This window comes from Hemitrygon akajei, chromosome 10 (assembly GCF_048418815.1).
Source record: "Hemitrygon akajei chromosome 10, sHemAka1.3, whole genome shotgun sequence".
In the NCBI taxonomy this organism is placed as follows: Eukaryota; Metazoa; Chordata; class Chondrichthyes; order Myliobatiformes; family Dasyatidae; genus Hemitrygon; species Hemitrygon akajei.
In genome coordinates, this window is record NC_133133.1 from 143,871,970 (window position 1) to 143,895,147 (window position 23,178).

General features: G+C 41.4%; 1 protein-coding gene across 3 annotated transcripts in view; it reads left to right on the plus strand.

Annotated features, from left to right (window-relative positions):
• The first annotated feature begins 558 nt into the window (after positions 1-558).
• dnm1l (dynamin 1-like) overlaps positions 559-23,178 on the plus strand; it is a 49,118-nt gene continuing 26,498 nt past the window's right edge. Inside the window, exons 1-5 of one of the 3 annotated variants that reach the window (XM_073059216.1) lie at positions 559-837; positions 16,897-17,044; positions 17,885-17,923; positions 20,267-20,313; positions 20,714-20,785. In XM_073059216.1, the coding sequence (XP_072915317.1) occupies positions 736-837; positions 16,897-17,044; positions 17,885-17,923; positions 20,267-20,313; positions 20,714-20,785 (408 nt within the window). In that variant the 5' untranslated portion in view covers positions 559-735. The remainder of the gene's footprint in view (positions 838-16,896; positions 17,045-17,884; positions 17,924-20,266; positions 20,314-20,713; positions 20,786-23,178) is intronic. The other 2 variants (XM_073059214.1, XM_073059215.1) reach the window with 2 other exon arrangements.

The window sequence follows — 23,178 nt, forward strand, 5'->3', positions numbered from 1 at the left end:
TGCCTGGAAGGGATCCACATACGCTCCTCTATTTGTATATGGAGGAATTTAAGGTTGGGGGATATATGGGAGGCAGGGTTTAAGGGTCGGCACAACATTGTGGGCCGAAGGGCCTGTACTGTGCTGTACTATGTTCTACGTTCTATGTTGTTCTCTATACCCAAGGAGTTCAACAGAGTATTGCTATATGTCTTGCTGATTTACTTTTCTATTCTGTTTTTTATTTATCAATTTCTTGGTTATCCTCTTCTAAAATGTAAAATTGTTCCCAATTCTTAGACTTGCATTATTTTCCTGGCATCTTTTAAGTGACTTCCTTGGATTTAATAGTGGTGCCCGGCCATATTACTAGGAATGCAGGAATGCCGCACCGTCGGAATGTGGCAAGACGGATTATCGGAGTTCTACGTCCCTCCAGCGGAACCACTCAGAAATCAGGCTTTGTTGACGTAACGTGAGGGCTTGATGGGAGATGTAGTTTAATGCTTTTATCTGCGCGGGTTTGAAATAAAATGCCCATCATGCCGTGCGTGATTCGCCTGTCCCGCTTTGTGGATGCGTCCGCGCATGCGTTCTGGTGATGCTGCCCGGACGGCGGCCTGGTGCTTCTCCTTGAGCGGTGTTGCCGGAGATGGAGGTGCATTGAAGGCTTGGCAAGTAACGGTCATTCGACGAGGGTCGTGACAGTCTCGCAAGCAGCAAGGATTTGGTCGGGGCGTTTTGTCTACCGCAGTGATGGAGGCGCTTATTCCGGTCATTAACAAGCTGCAGGAAGTGTTTAACACGGTGGGAGCGGATATCATCCAACTGCCGCAGATCGTGGTAGTGGGGACACAGGTACCAAGTAACGGCCGTGGGGTTCATCACTCACACCGAGACCGGCGACGCCGGCAGAAATCATCCACACGACTAACCTGCCCTTTCCCCTTACATATTTTCGGCAATTTTAACATGTCACCTTTACAACCTCAATTTATTTTGATTTCTGTACAAGTTTCTACATTTATTCATTGCTCTTGCAGCAGCTGTCCTGCATAACCGGTCCGATAACATACAGACCACCCCAAAGCTCAGCGGGGGGTGGGGAATTTATAAGAACAGCCCAATTAAGGAGAAGTTGCAGGAGTGGAGACGAAATTGGACATCGGATTTCAGAGACTGGTGCGGTTACTAGAGATTAGAACATATGGTTAAAGGTTCTTTCTTTTCATAATGTGATGTAAAGGGAGTCAAAGTTTGAAAGAGAGTAATAGAGAATAATGGCTGTGCCAGTAGGAAAGCAGTATTGGAAAGATGATTGATAGGGGAGTGTGCGATAAAGAAAAAGCTGCAGGATTTTTGGCTTTGATTTTATGGAATGTTGGTAGTGGAAAACAGCCAGCAGCAATCACAGTAGTGTACAGAAGCAAGTGACAGAATTAAGAGATGGCTTAGAACATAGTATAGATGGAAGTGGTTTTGAGTTTAATAGTTTGGAAGATGTGCACTTTGGAGCACACTTCAAAAAATCGGACACAGTAATTGACTTTAAGCAGTCTAAGAGGGTTTCCCAATGAGAAGGGAGTAATATTTATATTGGGGATCAAAATATACCAGAAGGAAATTGTCATTTAGAGTAGATAGAAAAGTTAAGATGAAGAGGAGTAATGGAAAAATAACACAGGGCACTGTTTCCTGAGTAGTAAGATATTCTTTACCCATATTTTGCATTAAATGAAGATCCTATTTGTTAAAGAAACTGGATTTGAAGAAAGGATTATTCTTAAACACTGAGAGAAGAAGAATCCTTTGTTTTATAGTTATTGGGTGGGAACAATGGTGTCAAGATTGAGATTGGCCATCTCTAATTGCCCAAATTTGGTTTGTGCAAGGATTTTTTCCATTCTTAATGTGATGGTGCTACCATTGTCAGAATGTTATTAATTAAATTGGGTCTTTCAAACTTTTTGAACTAAATCTTCTAAAGTCATGAAAGGACTGAGGAGAACTTGGAAGTGATACTCCTTCAACAATGCTTTCATTGTTTTCCCAAGTTGTGTGAGGGAGGAAGGTATCCTTGAAGTTAGTTGTTAATTTGCTACAGTTTATGCTATGTATCAGCTTTAACACACATGATAGTAAGAAAATTGAAAAGGATTGGCTGGTGAATAGGAATAGTTGGGGTGCATCCAGAAGATTGCTTTGCCCTAGACACCATTGTATTTATTTAGCTGTGTACCAGTAAATTATGATCAGTCTCTAATAATAGTGATTTGAGCTTTGACTGATTTCAAGAGGTTAGTGGATCAGTTTAGTTTCATTTACACCAGAGTGCTATGAATCAATCAGATTTATTATCACTGAAATATGTTATGAAATTCGTTTTGTTGTGGCAGTACAATGCAAGACATAAAAAATTACCATAAGGTAGAAAAATAAATAAATACTGCAAAGGAGGAATAGTGAGATTGTGCTCATGAACCAATCAGAATCTGATGACAGGGCAGAAGTTGTTCCTAAAATGTTGAGTGTGAGTCTTTGCCTCCCTTTTTGGTGGTAACGAGAGAGGGCATGACCTAGACGGTGAGGGTCTTTAATGATAGATTCTGCTTTCTTGAGGCATTGCCTTTTGAAGATGCCCTTGATGGTGTGGAGGGTTGTGTCCATGATGGAGCTGGCTGTGACTGCAGACCTCTGCATTGCCTCTTGATCCTGCGTATTGGTGTTTCCATACCAGGCTGAGATGCAACCAGTCAGAATGCCTTCTACCAGACATCTATAGAAATTTGCTAGTCTCTGGTGGCATATCAAATTTTCTCAGACTCCTAATGAAGTAGTCGGTGGTGTGGCGCCTTTGTGATTGCATCAATATTTTGGGCCCAGGATAGATCCTTTTGAGATGTTGATATGTAGGAACTTGAAGCTGCTCACCCTTTCCACTAATGATCTCTCAGTGAAGATCTTCCCCTTCCTGACTGCAGCAATCAGTTCACTGATGTTGAGTAGATGGTTGTTGTTACAAACCAGCTGATATACCTCATTCCTGTGTGCCTCCTCATTGCCATTGAGATTTTGCCAACAACTGTGTTGTTATTGGTGAATTTACTGATGGTGTTGAGCTGTGCCCAACTGCACAGTCATGTGTAGAAAGAGTAGAGAAATGGTCTAAGCACACATCCTTGAGGTGTGCCCATGTTGATTGTCAGCAAGGAGGAAATATTATTGTAGATCATACTGACTATGGTCTCCAGTGAGGAAGTGAAGGATCCAGTTGCAGAGGGAGATGGGCCCAGGCTTTGAAGCTTATTGAATAGCACTGAAGGGATGATGGTGTTGAACTATGAGCTGTAATCCGTAAACAGCAGCCTGGCACGGGTATTGCTGTTGTTTTGGTAGGCAAACTACAGCGGGTCCGTGTCCCTGCTCAGGCAAGAGTTAATTCTAGCTAAGAGCAACCTTTCGAAGCACTTCATAATAGTAAATGTGAGCGCTACTGGGCACTATCCTGGTCTTCTTGGACACGGGTATGAAACAGGTAGGATCTTATGATTGTAACAGTCAGAATTTGAAGATGTTTTTGAACCCTCCAGCCAGTTGGTTGGCACAGGTTTTCAGTACGCCAATGGGGTCTGACACCTTGCGAGGGTTCACCCGCTTGAAGGATGTTCTGATGTCTGCCTCCAATCAGAGGGTCACCAGATGTGGTGGTGATTTGCACAGGTGTAGTTTATTCTCCCCTTCAAAGTGTGAATAAAAGGCATAGAGGTCTTTGCAATGGGGTTCACTGGCCTTTAAACTGTTAGGTTTCACCTTGTAGGAAGTAACGGCATGCACATCCTGTTAGAGCTGCTGTTATATCTCTAATTTCACAAGGAATTGCTCTTTCACTCTCATGCTGGCCTTTAGGTCATACTTGGATCACTGATCTTGAATACCACAGATCTAGCCCTCAGTAGACTGCAGGTCTCCTGGTTCATCCAAGGCTCTGGTTTGGGTATGTTTGGTATGTTCTTGAAAGCACACACTCAACTAATCAGGTCTTGAGGATGTTGGTTTAAGACTGACAATTTTATTCAGATCCTAAGATGAATCCCTAAAAGTGGTCCAGTCCGCTGATTCAAAGTAGTCCAGTAAATGCTCCTCCACCTTTCTCGTCCATACCTTTGCAGTGCTCATTCCCTGTCTATATGCTAGGTGATATCCTTTACTGGTCATTAGGTTTCCATTTGGTGGTAGATTATTTCCTACAACATCTAAGATGTAAATGTTAGCGGTTATTTGTCCAGCTGTAGAAGTTGTTGGCTTCCTTCTGTGGAGAATCATTGTTAAATAAGATAGTGGAGTGAAATGTGGAATTTTCAGGGAACAGCCCCAACCCTTAACCTTGGGAAAAGTCATTATCATTTCACTTTCCAGAAGAACATTTCATTGATATTGCAGTATAGTGAGTGAACTTGAATAATAAATTGAAATACGGTGTTGTGCTTGGGGAAAAGCTGCGAGATAGTAAATAGTTAGTCTAAATTTGTCCTGTAACAAGAAGTTTACAGGCTCGTAAGTGTACTGGAACAGCACTGCTCAAAGCGTAGAAATCTCTAGTGTGCACGTCCTTGAGTTTATTGATGGAATGTTAATGGGTAGGAATGGAGTAACTTGTACATGGTCCCATATCACTGAGCAGTGGAAGTTGAAAACTATTATTCATTTATGAGGGAAGGCTAAGGTAATGTTATTCATACAGGATGCAATCTTGGGATGGAGAAGTACTTTCCTGAGTATCAGCTTCAAGTTTGCCTCATTACCATCATCAGGAAGTGGTGAATATGCACTCTTTGGGGAAGTGGGGGTGGAGAGAGGTGTGCTTGATTTGGGATGAATAAGGGACATTTTTGCATAATATTAAGCCTGACTCTTAATGACTTTCTAGATACAATATTCTTCAAATAATTCTGGGTCAGATCAGGCATGGAAACTACTTGGGTTCAGGTTAAGTGGGTATTTTCCCTTACTGGATCCCTTGATTTAGGATTCTTCCTTGCCATAGTAGCTCTTGAGTCAATAATGACTTCCTCTGTGATTCTGATTAAAAATAACCCTTCTCATTCTTTTTGTTTCATTTACAACTTCTTATGGTTGCTTACAAACTCCTTCTCTGACATTGACCATCTAACCAATGGAGAACAATCAGCATTATTGTCCTTTCTTTCCGTTGGTGCCCTTGGCCATCTTCTAATTCTCACCTACATGCAGCTTTGTCTCTCACCTCAAATTGTTACCTTAACACTTGTCAGAGGCAAGATGTAAGAAGCTATTAGTATAAAGATGTTATAGTAGAACACTTTTTTTTGGGGGGGGTAAATAGTCAAGATAAGCAAGCGCGTGGAGGTCGGCCAGTGAGAACAGTGGGAAGAGTTTAAGAGCGAGCAGAGTTGAAAAGGTGACGGTTATTTCTTCAACAGTTTGAATGGGGCACGACTGCGCAAGCGTGTGGAGGTCGGCCAGTGAGAACAACAGGAAGAGTTTAAAAGGAAGATAGATTTACAGAGCAGGCATCAGAGTAGAGGGAGACAGAGTAGGAAAGCTTTGGCTCAACGGGGCTTCGGCGATAAAGGGTCGAGGCCAGGTAGGTTATCAGTTTAAAATAAAGATAGAGCATGTGTGTGAGACCGGTTTTCTGTGCTCAGTGTCAGATGTGGGAGGTCCTAGAGCCTCTCAGACAACCACATCTGCACTAGGTGTGTCAAGCTACAGCTCCTTAGAGACCACGTTAGGGAATTGGAACTACAGCTCGATGCCCTTCTTCTGGTCAGGGAGAGTGAGGAGGTGATAGAGAGGAGCTATAGGCAGGAAGGACCACAGGAGACAGAGAAGTGGGTAACAGACAGGAGAGGGAAGGGCAAGAAGCAGGTACTAGAGAGTACCCCAGTGGCTGTCCCCCTTAACAATAAGTATTCCTGCTTGAGTACTGTTGGGGGGGACGGCCTACCCGGGGGAAGCAACAGTGGTCGCGCCTCTGGCACGAAGTCTGGCCCTGTGGTTCAGATAGGTAGGGAAAAGAAGAGGATGGCAGCGGTGATAGAGGACTCTGTAGTTAGGGGGTCAGATAGGCAATTCTGTAGACGCAGGAAAGAAACCTGGATGGCAGTTTGCTTCCCAGGTGCCAGGGTCCAGGACGCTTCTGATCGTGTCCACGATATCGTGAAGTGGGAAGGAGAACAGCCAGAGGTCGTGGTACATATTGTTACCAGTGACATGGGTAGGAAAAGGGAGGAGGTCCTGTAAAAAGACTATAGGGAGTTAGGAAAGTTGAGAAGCAGGACCTCAAAGGTAGTAATCTCGGGATTACTGCCTGTGCCACGTGACAGTGAGTATGGGAATAGAATGAGGTGGCGGATAAATGTATGGCTGAGGTATTGGAGCACGGGACAGGGATTCAGATTTCTGGATCATTGGGACCTCTTCTGGGACAGATGTGACCTGTACAAAAAGGACGGGTTGCACTTGAATCCCAGGGGGACCAGTATCCTAGTGGGAAGGTTTGCTAAGGCTATTGGGGAGAGTTTAAACTAGAATTGCTGGGGGATGGGAACCGAACTGAAGTGATGGAGGAAAGGGAGGTTGGCTCACAAATAGAGAAAGTTTGGAGACAGTGTGAAAGGGAGGATAGGCAGGTGATAGAGAAGGGGCACGCTCAGTCCGATGGTTTAAGATGTGTCTATTTTAATGCAAGGAGTATCATGAATAAAGCGGATGAGCTTAGAGCGTGGATCAGCACTTGGGACTATGATGTTGTGGCCATTACAGAGACTTGGATGGTGCAGGGGCAGGAATGGCTACTTCAAGTGCCAGGCTTTAGATGTTTCAGAAAGGACAGGGAAGGAGGCAAAAAGGGTGGGGGTGTGGCACTGCTGATCAGAGATAGTGTCACGGCTGCAGAAAAGGAGGAAGTCATGGAGGGGTTGTCTACGGAGTCTTGTGGGTGTAAGTTAGGAATAGGAAGGGGTCAATAACTCAACTGGGTGTTTTTTGTAGACCACCCATAGTAACAGGGACATTGAGGAGCAGATAGGGAGACAGATTCTGGAAAGGAGTAATAATAACAGGGTTGTTATGGTGGGAGATTTTAATTTCCCAAATATTGATTGGCATCTCCCTAGAATGAGGGGTTTAGATGGGGTAGAATTTGTTAGGTGTGTTCAGGAAGGTTTCTTGACATAATAAGTAGATAAGCCTACAAGAGGAGAGGCTGTACTTGATCTGGTATTGGGAAAAGAACCTGGTCAGGTGTCAGATCTCTCAGTGGGAGAGCATTTTGGGGATAGTAATCATAATTCTATCTCCTTTACCATAGCATTGGAGACGGATGGGAGCAGACAAGTTAGGGAAACGTTTAATTGGAGTAAGGGGAATTATGTGAGGCTATTAGGCAGGAAATTGGAAGCATAAATTGGAAACAGATGTTCTTGGGGAAATGTACAGCAGAATGTGGCAGATGTTCAGGAGATATTTGCATGGGGTTCTGAGTAGGTACATCCCATGAAACCTGGAAAGGGTGGTAGGGTACAAGATCCGTGGTGCAGAATGGCTATTGTAAATCCAGTCAAGAAGAAAAGAGCTTACGAAAGGTTCAAAAAACTAGGTAATTATATGAATATAGAAGATTATAAGGCTAGCACGAAGGAGCTTAAGAATGAAATTAGGAGAGCCAGAAAGGGCCATGAGAAGGCCTTGGCGGACAGGATTAAGGAAAACCCCAAGGCATTCTACAAGTACGTGAAGAGCAAGAGGATAAAATGTGAGAGAATAGGACCAATCAAGTGTGACAATGGAAAAGTGTGTATGGGACTGGAGGAAATAGCAGAGGTACTTAATACTTTGTTTCAGTATTCACTACAGAAAAGGATCTTGACGAGAGTAGGGATGACATGCAGTGGCCTGAAAAGCTTGAGAATGTAGATATTAAGAAAGAGGATGTGCTGGAGCTTTTGGAAAGCATGAAGTTGGATAAGTCACCAGGACCGGATGGGATGTACGCCGGGCTACTGTTGGAAGAGATTGCTGAGCCTCTGGCAATGATCTTTGCATCATCAATGAGGATGGGAGAGGTTCCGGAGGATTGGAGGGTTGCTGATGTTGTTCCCTTATTCAAGAAAGGAAGTAGGGATAGTCCAGGAAATTATAGACCAGGGAGTCTTACTTCAGTGGTTGGTAAGTTGATGGAGAAGATCCTGAGAGACAAGATTTATGAGCATTTTGAGAGGAATAATATGATTAGGAATAGGATCTGCTTTGTCAAAGGCAGATCATGCCTTACGAGTCTGATTGAATTTTTTGAGGATGTGACTAAGCGCATTGATGAAGGTAGAGCCGTAGATGTAGTGTATATGGATTTCAGCAAGGCATTTGATAAGGTACCCCATGCAAGGCTTATTGAGAAAGTAAGGCATGGGATCCAAGGGGACATTGCTTTGTGGATCCAGAACTGGCTTGCCCACAGAAGGAAAAGTGTTGTAGATGGGTTATATTCTGCATGGAGGCTGGTGACCAGTGGTGTACCTCAATGATCTGTTCTGAGACCCCTACTCTTTGTGATTTTTTTAAATATAAATGACCTGGATGAGGAAGTGGAGGGATGGTAACTCAGTAAAGTTGCTGATGACACAAAGGTTGGGGGTGTTGTGGATAGAGTGGAGGGCTGTCAGAGGTTACTACGGGATGTTGATAGGATGCAAAACTGGGCTGAAAAGTGGCAGATGGAGTTCAACCCAGATAAATGTGAGATGGTTCATGTTGGTAGGTCAAATATGATGGCAGAATATAGTATTAATGGTAAGACTATTGGCAGTGTGGAGGATCAGAGGGATCTTGGGGTCCAAGTCCATAGGACATGCAAAGCTGCAACACAGGTTGACTCTGTGGTTAAGAAGGCATACGGTGCATTGGCCTTCATCAATCGTGGGATTGAGTTTTAAGAGCCGAGAGGTAATGTTGCAGCTATATACGACCCTGGTTGGACCCCACTTGGGGTACTGTGCTCAGTTCTAGTCGCCTCACTATAGGAAGGACGTGGAAACCATAGAAAGGGTGCAGAGGAGATTTACAAGGATGTTGTCTGGATTGGGGAGAGTGTCTTATGAGAATAGGTTGAGTGAACTCAGCCTTTTCTCCTTGGAGCGACGGAAGATGAGAGATAACTTGATAGAGGTGTACAAGATAATGAGAGGCATTGATTGTGTGGATAGTCAGAGGCTGAAATGGCTAGCACGAGAGGGCATAGTTTTAAGGTGCTTCGAAGTAGGTACAGAGGAGATATCAGGGTTAAGTTTTTAAACACAGAGAGTGGTGAGTGCATGGAATGGGATGACGGTGGTGGAGGCGAAAATGGTAGGGTCTTTTTAAGAGACTCCTGGATGGCTATGTGGAGCTTAGCAAAATAAAGGGCTATGGGTAAAGCCTGGGTAGTTCTAAGGTAGCAGCTTTGTGGGCCGAAGGGCCTGTATTGTGCTGTATGTTTTCTATGTTTCTATAATCTGGCCACAGGCTAGAAAGGATGGAAAAATATCGGACTTATTCATTAGAGTTCATTTTTTAGATAAAGTGTACAGATTGATAGACTTCCAGAAGGGTTTTGACGAAGTGTTGCATCTATTATCATTGCCAAATAAAAATGATCTAGGAACTAAGGGAGGGGATAGAAAATTGGTTGTTTAGGACAAAACTGAAATTAAGCATAAATACTACTATTTTCTGGTTGGCAAGATATCACAGTGGTATGTCACAGGAATTTGATCTGAGATTCAATGGCCTGGATGAAGACTCAATGTATGGTTAATCACTATGAATTTAGTAAGATGGATAAGAAAGTAAGTTGTAAAATGGATATAAAGAGACTACAAGGGGATTTCATGAAAAGGCTGGGATGTAGGTATCTAACAGAATATTATTTGTTCTAGGGGGACTAAGTTTAAATAGAGTTGAGGTTATGCTCCATTTTGATAGGGAATTGGCAAAACCATATCTGAAATGTGTACAATATTAATCCTTTTATTTATGGAAGACTCTTGATATCTTGAAGCAGTTTAGGGAAGGCTTATTGGATGAATATCTGGAATGAGTGGATTAGATTCTGAGGAAAGGTTGAACTAGCTAGGCTGGTGTCCCTATAACTTTAGAAATGTGACAGTGGTCTTGGTTAGGAATTATATGGTCCTGTTGAACTTTGCAAGGATAGAATTAGAGACTATGGTTCCTTATGTGGGAGAATCTGGAACTAGTTACTGCCAGTGCAGGTTGGAGAGTTGCAGGTCTTTGGAATCCTTTACCTCAAAGAGTGATAGGCTTAGCGGTTACTAAGAAATTGAGTGAAAGATAGCTGTGAAAGCAAAGTTGAGTTTGCATCTGAGTAGGTAGCAAGGTGGAAATGACTGGACAACCTCTTTTTTTAATGTATTCACAAAATACTGGAAGAACTCAGCGGGCCAGGCAACATCTATGGAAAAAAGTACAGTCAATGTTGTGGGCTGAAATGCTTAGGGAGGTCTGGATAAAAAAGTTGAAGCTGAGATTTTAAATAGTGGAGGGAGGGGAGAGAGAAACACAAGGTGATAGGTGAAACCTGGAGGGGGAGGGATGAAGTAAAGAGCTGGGAAGTTGATTGATGAAAGAGACAGAAGGACGTGGAAGAAAGGAAAAGCCGGGGGGGGGGGGGGGAAGGTGGTGTTGGGAGCTCCAGAGGGAGGCAATGGGTGGGCAAGGCGATAAGGTGAGAGAGGGGAAAAAAGGATGGGAAATGGTGAAGGAGGGACCCTCCCTGGAGGCCATTACTGGAAGTTTGAGAAACTAATGTTTATGCCATCATGTTGGAGGCTACCCAAACAGAATACAAGATGTTGTTCCTCCAGCCTAGGTGTGGTCTCATCATAACAGTGGAGGAGGCAGTGGATGGGCATATCGGAATGGGAAGTGGAATTAAAATGGGTGGCCTCTGTGAAATTTTCTTCATCTACTAAAAGATAAACCCAACATAATCTTTGTTGCCTAAGCCAGCATTAAGGCCTAATTAAAAACTATTGTTAAAGAAATTGTGTTGCTATATGGTCAAAGGTGTTTCAAGCCAAAATGTTCTAGCTCGTTGTGCTACTGTATAATGACTAATTAAATATTTTCGTATGCCTGTATAGTTGCCACATTTATACAGCTACATTATTGCCATTTTAATAGCCACACCTAGTCCTGTTTTCATTTCATAATTGTTATTGCTTGAAATTTTTGGAATTTAAATAAGTTCTGCTAGTCTGAGAATGATTTCAATATGTAATCCAGTGCAAGATATCCCACTTTAAGTTGTTAATATTTGGGATTACATTTGTGATTTCTGTTTTCCTCTTGTGAGGTCTTGTAATTTTGTAACCTCACCATTTTATAATGCTCGTGTTTGACATTAATAATGGGATCTTTCTATTTCAAAATGAAATAGAACAGGGTGTAGTGGGTTGCTGGTGTCTCATTTTCACATGCTAGTATGTGATATAGTAGAGAGGCAGGTCAAACATCCATCTTGCCATCCTGTTCTCCCCATATTGTCCTAACTTTTAAAAGGATCTCCATCTTGTAATGATTTTAGGGTACAGTGGACTCTGCTCCTTGCAATATTTCTGCCATTTGAATCCACGTGGTAGGCTCATTCAGAAAGTCAGAAGGCATGGGATCCAGGGAAGTTTGGCCAGGTGGATTCAGAATTGGCTTGCCTGCAGAAGGCAAAGGGTCGTGGTGGAGGGAGTACATTCAGATTGGAGGGTTCTGACTAGTGGTGTCCCACAAAGATCTGTTCTGGGATCTCTACTTTCCGTGATTTTTATTAACAACCTGGATGTGGGGGTAGAAGGGTGGGTTGGCAAGTTTGCAGACAACACAAAGGTTGGTGGTGTTGTAGATGGTGTACAGGATTGTCGAAGATTGCAGAGAGACATTGAAGTGGGCTGAGAAGTGGCAGATGGAGTTCAACCCGGAGAAGTGTGAGGTGGTACACTTTGGAAGGACAAACTCCAAGGCAGAGTACAAAGTAAATGACAGGATACTTGGTAGTGTGGAGGAGCAGAGAGATCTGGGGGTACATGTCCACAGATCCCTGAAGTTGCCTCACAGGTAGATAGGGTGGTTAATAAAGCATATGGGGTGTTAGCTTTGATAAGTTGAGGGATGGAGTTTAAGAGTCGTGAAGTAATGATGCAGCTCTATAAAACTCTGGTTAGGCCACACTTGGAGTACTGTGTCCAGTTCTGGTTGCCTCATTATTGGAAGGATGTGGAAGCATTGGAAAGGCTACAAAGATTTACCAGGATGCTGCCTGGTTTAGAGAGTATGCATTATGATCAGAGATTAAGGGAGCTAGGGCTTTACTCTTTGGAGAGAAGGAGGATGAGAGGAGACATGATAGAGGTGTACTAGATATTAAGAGGAATAGATAGAGTGGATAGCCAGAGCCTCTTCCCCAGGGCACCACTGCTCAGTACAAGAGGATATGGCTTTAAGGTAAGGGGAGGGAAGTTCGAGGGGGATATTAGAGGAAGGTTTTTTACTCAGAGAGTGGTTGGTGCGTGGAATGCACTGCCTGATTCAGTGGTGGAGGCAGATATACTAGTGAAGTTTAAGACACTACTGGACAGGTATATGGAGGAATTTAAGTTGATGGGTTATATGGGAGGCAGGGTTTGAACGTTGGCACAACATTGTGGGCCGAAGGGCCTGTAATATGCTATACTATTCTATGTTCTTTATTTGCCAGAAAACCACCTGACCTTTCTAAGTACCATAAATAAGCCTATATTAACTAGCTAACAGTGCTTAATGAAAATTATTTATCAGTGATTAACACTTACTAATTCTTTTGTTAGATTGCTTCTTTACATTCTTGTATTTATTTACAAATGTGTCTGCTCTCAGAGCAACATTCTGTAGTATATTGGGCAGTGATTGGGAAATGTTGGGATCAATTGTTAAGGATGTGGTGTGGGGGTACTTGGAGGCACATGATAAAATAGGCCCCAGTCAGCATGATTTCCTCAAGGGAAAATCTTGACTGACAAATCTGTTGGAATTCTTTGAAGAAATAACAAGCAGGAAAGACAAAAGAGTATTGGTTGATGTGTACTTAGATTTTAAGAAGGCCTTTAAGATGGCGCCACACATGAGGCTGCTTAACAAGCTACGGGTCTGTGGTATTACAGGAAAAATATCACAAGATGACCTGACTTGGTCTAACCAAGCAGTGTCCACTGCCAAGAAGGCCCACCAGCACCTCTACTTCCTGAGAAAGCTGAAGAAATTTGGCCTGTCCCCTAACACCCTCACTAATTTTTATAGATGCACCGTAGAAAGCATTCTTCTAGGGTGCATCACAACCTGGAATAGAAGTTGTCCTGTCCAAGACTGGAAGAAGCTGCAGAAGATCATGAACATAGCCCAGCACATCACACAAACTAATCTTCCATCCTTGAACTCACTTTACACCACACACTGTCGAAGCAGTGCTGCCAGGATAGTCAAGGATACGACCCACCCAGCCAACACACTTTTTGTCCCTCTTCCCTCCGGGAGAAGGTTCAGGAGCTTGAAGATTCATATGGCCAGATTTGGGAACAGCTTCTTTCTAACTGTGATAAGACTGCTGAATGGATCCTGACCTGGATCTGGGCCATACCTTCCAAATATCCGGACCTGACTTGCACTACCTTACTTTCCCTTTTCTATTTTCTAATTATGATTTATAATTTAAATTTTTATTATATTTACTTTGACTTGTACTTCAGGGAGCGCGAAGCACAGAATCAAATATCACTGTGATGATTGTATGCTCTAGTATCAATTGGGGATCTTATTGAAACGTATAAAATTCTAAAGGGATTGGACAGGCTAGATGCAGGAAGATCGTTTCCGATGTTGGGGAAATCCAGAACGAGGGGTCACAGTTTAAGGATAAAGGGGAAGCCTTTTAGGACCGAGATGAGGAAAAAATTCTTCACACAGAGAGTGGTGAATCTGTGGAATTCTCTGCCACAGGAAACAGTTGAGGCCGGTTCATTGGCTATACTTAAGAGGAAGTTAGATATGGTCCTTGTGGCTAAAGGGGTCAGAGGGTATGGAGAGAAAGCAGGTACAGGGTTCTGAGTTGGATGATCAGCCATGATCATACTGAATGGTGGTGCAGGCTCAAAGGGCCAAATGGCCTACTCCTACAGCTATTTTCTATGTTTGGTGACAGTAAAGTAAAGATTCTAGCATGAATAAAACAATAGCTGATTGACAGGGGGCAAAGAGTGGGAATAAAGGGAGCCTTTTCTGATTGGCTTCCGTTGACTTGTGGTGTTCCACAGGTGTCTGTGTTGGGACCAATTCTTTTTACATGATATGTCGATGTTTTTTGGATGTTGGAATTGATGGCTTAGTTGCAAAGTTTGCAGGTGATACGAAGATAGGTGGAGGGGCAGGTAGTTCGAGGAAATAGGGAGGCTACAGAAGGACTTAGATTTGGAGAATGAGCAAAGAAGTGGCAGATGGAATGCTGTGTATGGTCATGCACTTTGAAAGAAGAAATGAAAGGATAGCCTATTTTCCAGATGGAGAGAAAATACAAAAATGTGAGGTGTAAAGGGGTTTGGGAGTCCTTGTGCAGGATTCCACAAAGGTTAATTTGCAAGTTGAGTCAGTGATGAGGAAGGCAAATGCAATGTTATCATTCATTTCAAGAGGACTGGACTATAAAATCAACGATGTAATGTTGAGACGTTATAAAGCACTGGTGAGGCCTCACTTCGAGTATTGTGTGCAGTTTTGGGGCCCCTTGTCTTCGAAAGGATGTGCTGAAACTGGAGAGGGTTCAAAGGAGTTTCACAAAAATTAGTCTGGGATTAAATGGTTTGTCAAATGAAGGGTGTTTGATGGTTCTGGACCTGTATTCACTGGAATTCTAAAGAATGAGGGGTGACCTCATTGAAACCTATTATATGGTGAAAAGCCTTGATAGAGTGGATGTGGAAATGATGTTTCCTATAGTTTCAGGGTCACTAGAGGACACAGTCTCCAAATAGTGGGCTTTCCTTTTAGAACAGAGATGAAGAGAAATTTCTTTAGCCAGAGAGTGCTGAATCTGTGGAATGCGTTGCTGCAGACAGCTGGGGAGGCAAAGTCTTTATGCATATTTAAGGCAGACTAATAGATTCTTGCATGGTCAGGGCATGAAGGGATACGGGGGTGGGAGGAGGAGGCAGATGATTGAGGCTGAGAGGAAAATTTGATCAACCATGATGAAATGGCAGAGCAGATTCAGTGGGCCAAATGGCCTAATTTTGCTCCTATATCTTATGGTCTTGTATTCTTACCATACTCTTGGTATAATTCAGCTGCAGTGTTCTAACTCTATCTTAAATGGGCGATTAAGTTAAAATCGCAGTAGTATTCAAATATATGAAATTATGTCTTGAAGCAGTTTTCTATATAAAGAGAAGGTCTGAAATGAGCATCTGTCTTCATCTGTTGGAAGCAAATCAGGATGTAGCATTTCTTGGGGAGATTGTAGCTGATGTGTAATTTATGCAGATAGCCAGTATACTAGAGGGGAAATAGATAGTCTTATTGATATCTACCGTAGATTCCGGATTTTAAGCCGCTACTTTTTTCCCACATTTTGAACAGCTTTGAACTTTGCGGCCAATAATCCGGAGCGGCTAATGCAAGGTTTTTTTCATGCCGCCTCGTAAACATTTTGCCTCGTAACAGTAGACCAATAAAATTGATGAGTAGTTCACAGAGGTCCAATGAAATTGTACGATAAATCAAGCGCACTTTCACAATTAAATTATTGTAAATCAGTCATTTGTACTCACCCTCATCAACATGGAAAACACTCGAAGCATTGTGCTACCTACCCTCTTAGTTTAAACTATATTTGTTTTCTGTACTACATCGCGGGATGCTATGACGACACACCCGGTTTCGCGGTGTCTTGTGGGAAAATGCCGTTTGCGATGAAACGGAAAGGAGGGGGGGGAGCGGATTCCGCGAGCGGCTTTGGATCCGAGCGAAATCTGCTTTTAAATGCCGTTTGCGATGAAACGGAAAGGAGGGGGGGGAGCGGCATTACGCGAGCGGCTTTGGATCCGAGCGAAATCTGCTTTTAAATGCCGTTTGCGATGAAACGGAAAGGAGGGGGGGAGCGGCATTACGCGAGCGGCTTTGGATCCGAGCGAACTCTGCTTTTAAGTTAAAGGTATCAATAACTTTTCCTGGTAGGCTGCAGTATATATATTTTTTACCAGTCGTTAGGAGATATTGGAATGTTGTTCAGTAAAGAAGTATACGCAACGTATATTTAAAAGTAGCCGCGTACGGGCACGGTTCGAAAAAAAGCATTTGCAATATGTATTTGTTTTTGTTACCATATGGATTTAATTAAAAGTTAAAAAAATCCTCACGTGTAATATCTTTCTGTGTAAATATCTCATATTACAACGTGGGACACCTGCGGCCGAAAATCCGGTGCGGCCTAAAATCCGGTGCGGCCTTTACATTTAAAAAAATGATTTTATTTCTAAAATTAGTGCCAGCGGCTAAAAATCAGGTGCGCTCTGTAGTCCGGAATCTACGGTAGTATATGATTCTGGAGTAATAGCCTTAAGACAAAAAGCCAATGTTTGGCTACTATGGAGAAAGCTTAGTTAGCCTTGTGCTCCACAGTAGTAATGTTTATGTGGACTTCCACAGTATTTGAAGTACAACTTTACAAACAGTTCTGCCTTTCTCCTTTTTTTGGATTATCCAATCTTTCTGTGAACTTGCTAGTTACATATAAAAGTTATTCTCTTCTCCAGCTGAAGTGAACCAATTGAAAATTAAATTTCTTTGTTCTCTTACTGTTGACAGAGCAGTGGAAAAAGCTCTGTGCTGGAGAGTCTAGTAGGACGGGACTTACTTCCCAGAGGTACTGGCATTGTGACTCGAAGACCTTTGGTTCTGCAGCTAGTGAATATTTCTCCAGAGGAACAGCGGAAAGCGAAGGGTGATGATGATGGTATGTTTGGTCTTTCCGTTGAGTTTGCATATTCTAAAAAGCAGCATCCTACTAGTAACTTGCTAATGTTTATTATTTTGCCACTTTCTTCTGCCATGTGAGCTCAGCTATATCATGTGTTGTTGCTGTCCTGTACCTTGCAATTTTTGCTCTGCTCCTTCGTTCTTGCCACTTGACATACTGTCGAGCATTACTTTTGCTCCATAAGTAAAAATGCTCTTGTTCTCTTTTCTCTATCTCACTCATTACATTCCTAACACTATTTCTCTGTGCTATAATTGTTTTGCATGTCCGCTGGTGTTGTTTCTGTCCTCTTGCTGCTTATGGCTTTATATTTCTGCCACTTGCTACTGCTTCTCACTGCCTTGCAATCCCACCACTCCTGCACAGTTTTTGCTCTGTTGCTCTTTGCTCTGAAATGGGGAAATTGAGCTAAATCAGAATTGATACCTAACTCAAGTTATCATCTTGGACTCCAGTAGTTCTTTTCTGCCCCTCCCCATTTATGTTGCAACTGTGAACTTCTGCCTATTGCCTCCCATTGTCAATGCAGGTGAGTTGGAATGAGTGATGATTCAACACTGAAGAAATATTCAATGACTTTCAGTGCTTTAGAGTTAACTATTTTGTTGATTGCTTCAAATTCCAAAGTGTTTAAATGGGAGATGTTATATTTTTAAAATAATTTTGGCTGCACAAATCTTGTTTGTCTACTTTAAGCAATCATCTGAATGCAGTGTCTGTTGTACTGTCTTTCAGCCTGCATGAGGGAAGTGTATTTTGTGAACTGTATCTTCTAAGCTGAAACACTTAACCCTTCTGCTATTTCTCTAACTACAGAAACAGCCGCATGGAAAAATTACGGCCAGCCTTACAAAGGTTTCCGCTTTTTTGTTTTCCTCTTTGTGTATCATGTCTGTTCTCTGCATGGCTTTGAATTATTGTCTAGTTGTACACCATCGAAGGATAATTGATGGACTTATGAATTGTAGAAAAGCCTGTCTCTGGGTTAAAAACTGAATATTTACAAAATGTGTGTTGCCAAAAATGACAGGATGTATTTTGGCCTTGGGTGTTGTCAGCCAATCCTCACACCAAAGTCTTCTGTTTTCACATTCCAAAGACTACTAGGTTAAATGGCTACTGTAAATTATCCCTACTGTATGTAGGTGGTAAATCTGTGGGAATTGCAGAAATGTATCAGGATTGATAAAAATGTTTTGAGACTTGACATAAAATCAATGAGACTAATAACCTCGTGTTTTACATGAAGTAGAATTGTTATGTAGAAGAAAGGGGTATCGAGTGACCACTAAAATTTTTATCATGTCTGCAGCGATAATTCTGATGAAACTACTGGTGGTGCTGCAAATAGGTTATTTTGCTTTTGTCTTGAATGATGTAGTTGAACATGAACTAAGGAAGGCTATTTTTCAGTGACTGGAATATTTTAGTGATTATTCAAGCCAATGTGTACATTTGAACAAAACAGTGGAGAAAACTGAAATAAATCAGAATGTAGGGAATTCAACTTTTAAGGAAAGACCTATAAAGCTTTCACTCTTGAAAAGATAAGACTGAGAGGTAGAAAGGCCTTTAAAATTTTGAAAGCATTTGAAATTGGATAAGCTTCCAATTATCGTGGAATTCAGACTAAGGGCTGTAAATATAAGTTAGTCATTAATAAATCCTGTTAAGAATATAGGTCATGTGCAGAGCAGTTGTCATACCAAGCTGTTATTGCATCCAGATAGAATGCTTTCAATAAAAATTGGTAAGAAGCAGCGGGGACATTTCAGATTTCTTTCACCTCCTTAGGAAGCAGAGGCATTGGTGAGCTTTCTTGCTCATGACTTCAAAGTGGTTGGACCAGGCAGGCTACTGCTGATCACTCCTGAAAACTTGAAGCTCCACCCTTCAAACTCAACACCATTGACAGGAGCATATGCTCTGTACTCTTTCCTGAAGGCAACGACCTGTACCTTTATTGACATTGAGGGAAAGGTTGTATCGTGACACAATGTCACTAAGCTCTCTATCTCCTTCCTGTTCTCAGCCTCAACATTATTTGAGATATAGCCACTATGGTGGTATCGTCTGCAAAATTTTAGATTTAGTTAGGTCATCTGTGCACCTTTTCTCTGTAAGTAAGTTGACATGGTTGGTTTAGAAATTTTTGTATGGCACCTGGCTGTTCACCATAAGGCATCCAGTCGATTGCAGCATAGTTTCAGCAGCAAGTTGGCCTCAACTAGCAGAAGTTCCATTGCTGGAACACCTGGACATCCTTTATCAGGAAATAAGGCTTGGATCAGAGTGTGTGTTCTTTGAGTGTTAACGGCTATATTATTAGGCTACTATGTTTTTAAAAAAAACAAAAACATAAGAAATTGTCAGGATATTAAAATTAATAATTATTTTCTTTTTTAATTACCAGTTCATGAATCTTCGTTTCAGTGACTCTAGTCTTATGCCAGGTCTGACTGGCATGGGACTGGAGAAACAGATTCACCAGTGTAATACTGCAGTGTATACCGTGATCAGGTTCTACAACTAAAGTCCAGTGGAGTCCATAGCAAAGTAAAGTGACATATGTTTAACCACAGCCAGCACAATTCAGCTTTTAAACGTGAAGCTGGTTAGTTTTACAAACATAGTTCAATTCCACATTTAATTTCTTGAATATGATTTTTATAATTGTATCAGTATGAAAGAAATTTCAATAGATTTTGTATGAGATGCATTTCTTCAATAAGATAAATGGCCTGTGGAATGCAGTTGTGCAATATTGGAAGGTAACAGTTTCTGATTGGTGTAATATAGTTCATATTATTTAAATTAGCCAAAGCATTGAAGAACTTTTTATTTGATGTTGTATAGTGGTGAAAGACCCAAACGGTAAATAAGTATAGCCAAATGGCAGATGTTGATTGAATCTTTCATCTCCTAATGTGTATTAGAATTTAACTCATTGTCAGCCAGTTAGATTGTGTAAATTAAGATCTTCCTGGAGGAGAGTTGTACTACACCTGCCAACAATATTAGTTTTGCTTTCAGTCACAGTAAATGCATGGAAACTAGACATGCTCATATAACTTAACCTTGGTTATTTTTTCTTTTGATCCTTTATTATATGCACCTTTTTCTTTTCAGTATTATCTTTGATTGAATTACTTTGGGTATTTAATATTTACATTTTAACTGATTTAATTTTGTTTAAAGGAATAGATGCAGAAGAATGGGGAAAATTTCTTCACACAAAAAATAAGGTATTGTTCTATTTATTACTAATTATATATGTAACACAAAATCCAGGGAAGTCAAGAAATAAGAGTTGTAATCATTGTTTAATACGGCAACATTAAATTATTAGTTTCTCATCTGGCAGCCAATTTTTCTCTTATTCCCCTTTTACTGATGTTTTAAATGGCCTGTGTTAATCTATGATCCTATATGATGGATCTTTCAGTAAAGTGAGAGTGTGGTGTGTGAGGGTGGAACAATTATGTACAAGTGGAAATTTGTGTGCCTGTTTTCCTGTAAGGGTAATCACTGAGACAAAGTTGCTATTTTAGTGTTATTTCTTTCTGATTTATGAGTATGAACTAAGAAGCAACCTGATACTTTGCCAGTGTCAAAACGAATGACTTTATTTTCTGTTCTTTTCAGATCTACACAGATTTTGATGAAATTAGACAAGAAATAGAAACTGAAACGGAAAGAGTTTCCGGTGGCAATAAGGTAAACTAAGAACATAAAAGATAAAGGATGAAAGGTCTGAGTAATTTTGATATGTACATGGATAGGAGGGGTAAGGAGATCTGAGAGCAGGTTGATGGACTAGGCAGATTAATTGTTCGGCACAGACTGGATGGGCTGAAAGGCGTGTTTCTGTGCTGTAGTGTTCTATGTCCCTATGACTCTAAGGAGGTCATATGGTATGAGTGTTCCATTATTCAATATAGTTCCTTAACCTGAACTTCTGCTTCTTTGGCCTGCTTTGTTTTGTGATTCCTTTACAAAGCTGTTATCAGTCTCCATCTTGAATATGTACAGTGACTGAGCATCCGAAACTTCTGGGGTATTAGGATTCACTATCCTAATGGTTGGCAGTTCTTAATTCCATCCTAAGTGGCCCACCACTTTTCTGATTCTATGCATCTTTGGCCAACACTTGGGAGCCAGTCTTTGGTGTACTCACAAACTCCTACATTTCAGTGAGAACAACTCTCATCCATCCAAGTTAAAGGTTAAGCCTTCACTTAATAGGGCAATCTAGGATTCTATGTATTGTACCTGGTTCAACTTCCTCTGAGCCTTTTTTTAAAATTACATGTTCTGTAAAGGATGGGGGGTATTGAAAATGTACATAAAGGCAAACATCCAGTCCAAGACAAGCATAATAACCGAATACTGGTGATTCTGAGCAGAACTTTTAGTATTCAGCTGTTTAGAACAAATTAAAGCTTGGACTTATTCAAATGTTTTGTCAAATTTGTAACCTTGGAACTTGCTGGTGACAGTCTTGCTGAGGAATCCACCTCTCCAATGGAGAATCTAGTTTCCCATTGATTTTGATGTACGACGAATTCCACAGATTAATCGATCTCTGGCTGAAGGAATTATTCCTCATTTCAGTTTTAAAAGATACCGCTTTGCTCTGAGGTAATGCCCTCAGATCCCAGACTCTCCTCCAGTGGAAACATTCTCCCCATGTCCACTCTATCCAGTCCTTTCGTTATTTGGTAGGTTTCAATGAGATGCCTCCCTCATCCTTCTAAATTCCATCAAGTACAGGACCAGAGCCGTCAAACATTTCTCATTTGTTAGCCTTTCATTCCTGTGATTCTTATGGATCTCCTCTAGACCCTCTCCAAAGCCAGCACATGTTTCATTAGCTCCAGAGCCTAATATTGCTCGCAATATTTCAAATGTAACCTGACCAATGTCTTAAAGCCTCATTAGTACATCCTTGCTTTTTATATTGTAATTGTCTTGAAATGAATACTTGTGTTGTATTTTCTTTCTTTACTACAACTCAACCCTCAAGTAACCTTATTGGAATACTGAACTAGGACTCACAAGTCCCTTTGTCCTCCAGTTTCTGAATTCTCTTCACATTTAGAAAATATAGTTTACCCATTGATTCTTCCTACCAAAGGACATAACCCAGACTTCCCTACATTGTATCTACTCTACATCTGCTGCTACTTTGCCCACTTCAAGTTCTTCTACAGACTTCCTGCCTCTGCAACATTACCTTTCCCTGCAGCTATCTGAATATTATCTGCAAACTTGGCCACAATGCCATCAGTTCCTTCTGTTTTATTAATGGAAAAGTATAAATTATGGTTCCAACACTGACCCTTGCAGAACTTCATTAGTCACTGCAAACCACCCTGGAAAGTGGCCCTATGTCCCCACTCTCTGACGTTTGCCAGTCAGCCAATTTTCTATCCATGCTAGTACCTCTAACTCGAGGGTCTTTTATTTAGCAGTTCACGTGTGGCAACTTGTCAAAGGCCTTTTGCTTTTGCAGTCTTAATTTTTGATTTCAATAAGATGTGTATCTTTTTTATTTTTGTTTTGTTTACTTTTTTAAAAAAGTTTTTAAAAAAAATATAATTTCTATTTGATTAGTTTTTAATGTCTCTGTCTTTGACTATCAGTGTGGCCAGGTGGCCTGAGAAACAGTGTTCTCACTGCTACCCCAGAGGCACAAACTATTCAAACTGAAATTTGGTTGTTTCTGGGAAAGTGAAATGAGTTTGTTATATAAGGATCACTCCTTAGTAATAATGATCAGAGAGGCACAGAGAGAATCTGTGATTACTGACAAGTACCGTTATTGTCTGAACTAACAAGCATGTGGATTCATACTCTTAAATTCCTGTGTGCGCACCCACCAAGTTTTCTTGACTCTCCTGAATAGAAAAGCTAATACTGGTGCAAAGGTACGTTGGCCAGGTGTTCCTTGTAGTTCTGATTCACTCGACACATGTTCCATGTAGGGTGGCTTACACTTGTATCTGTGATGGTTCATCTCCAAAGTTGTCGCTATTTTGCCTTTGAAGCCTCTGCTTTTATGTTCATTCCTTATCAGTTCAAATGTTGCATTTCAGTGTCATTGGCTA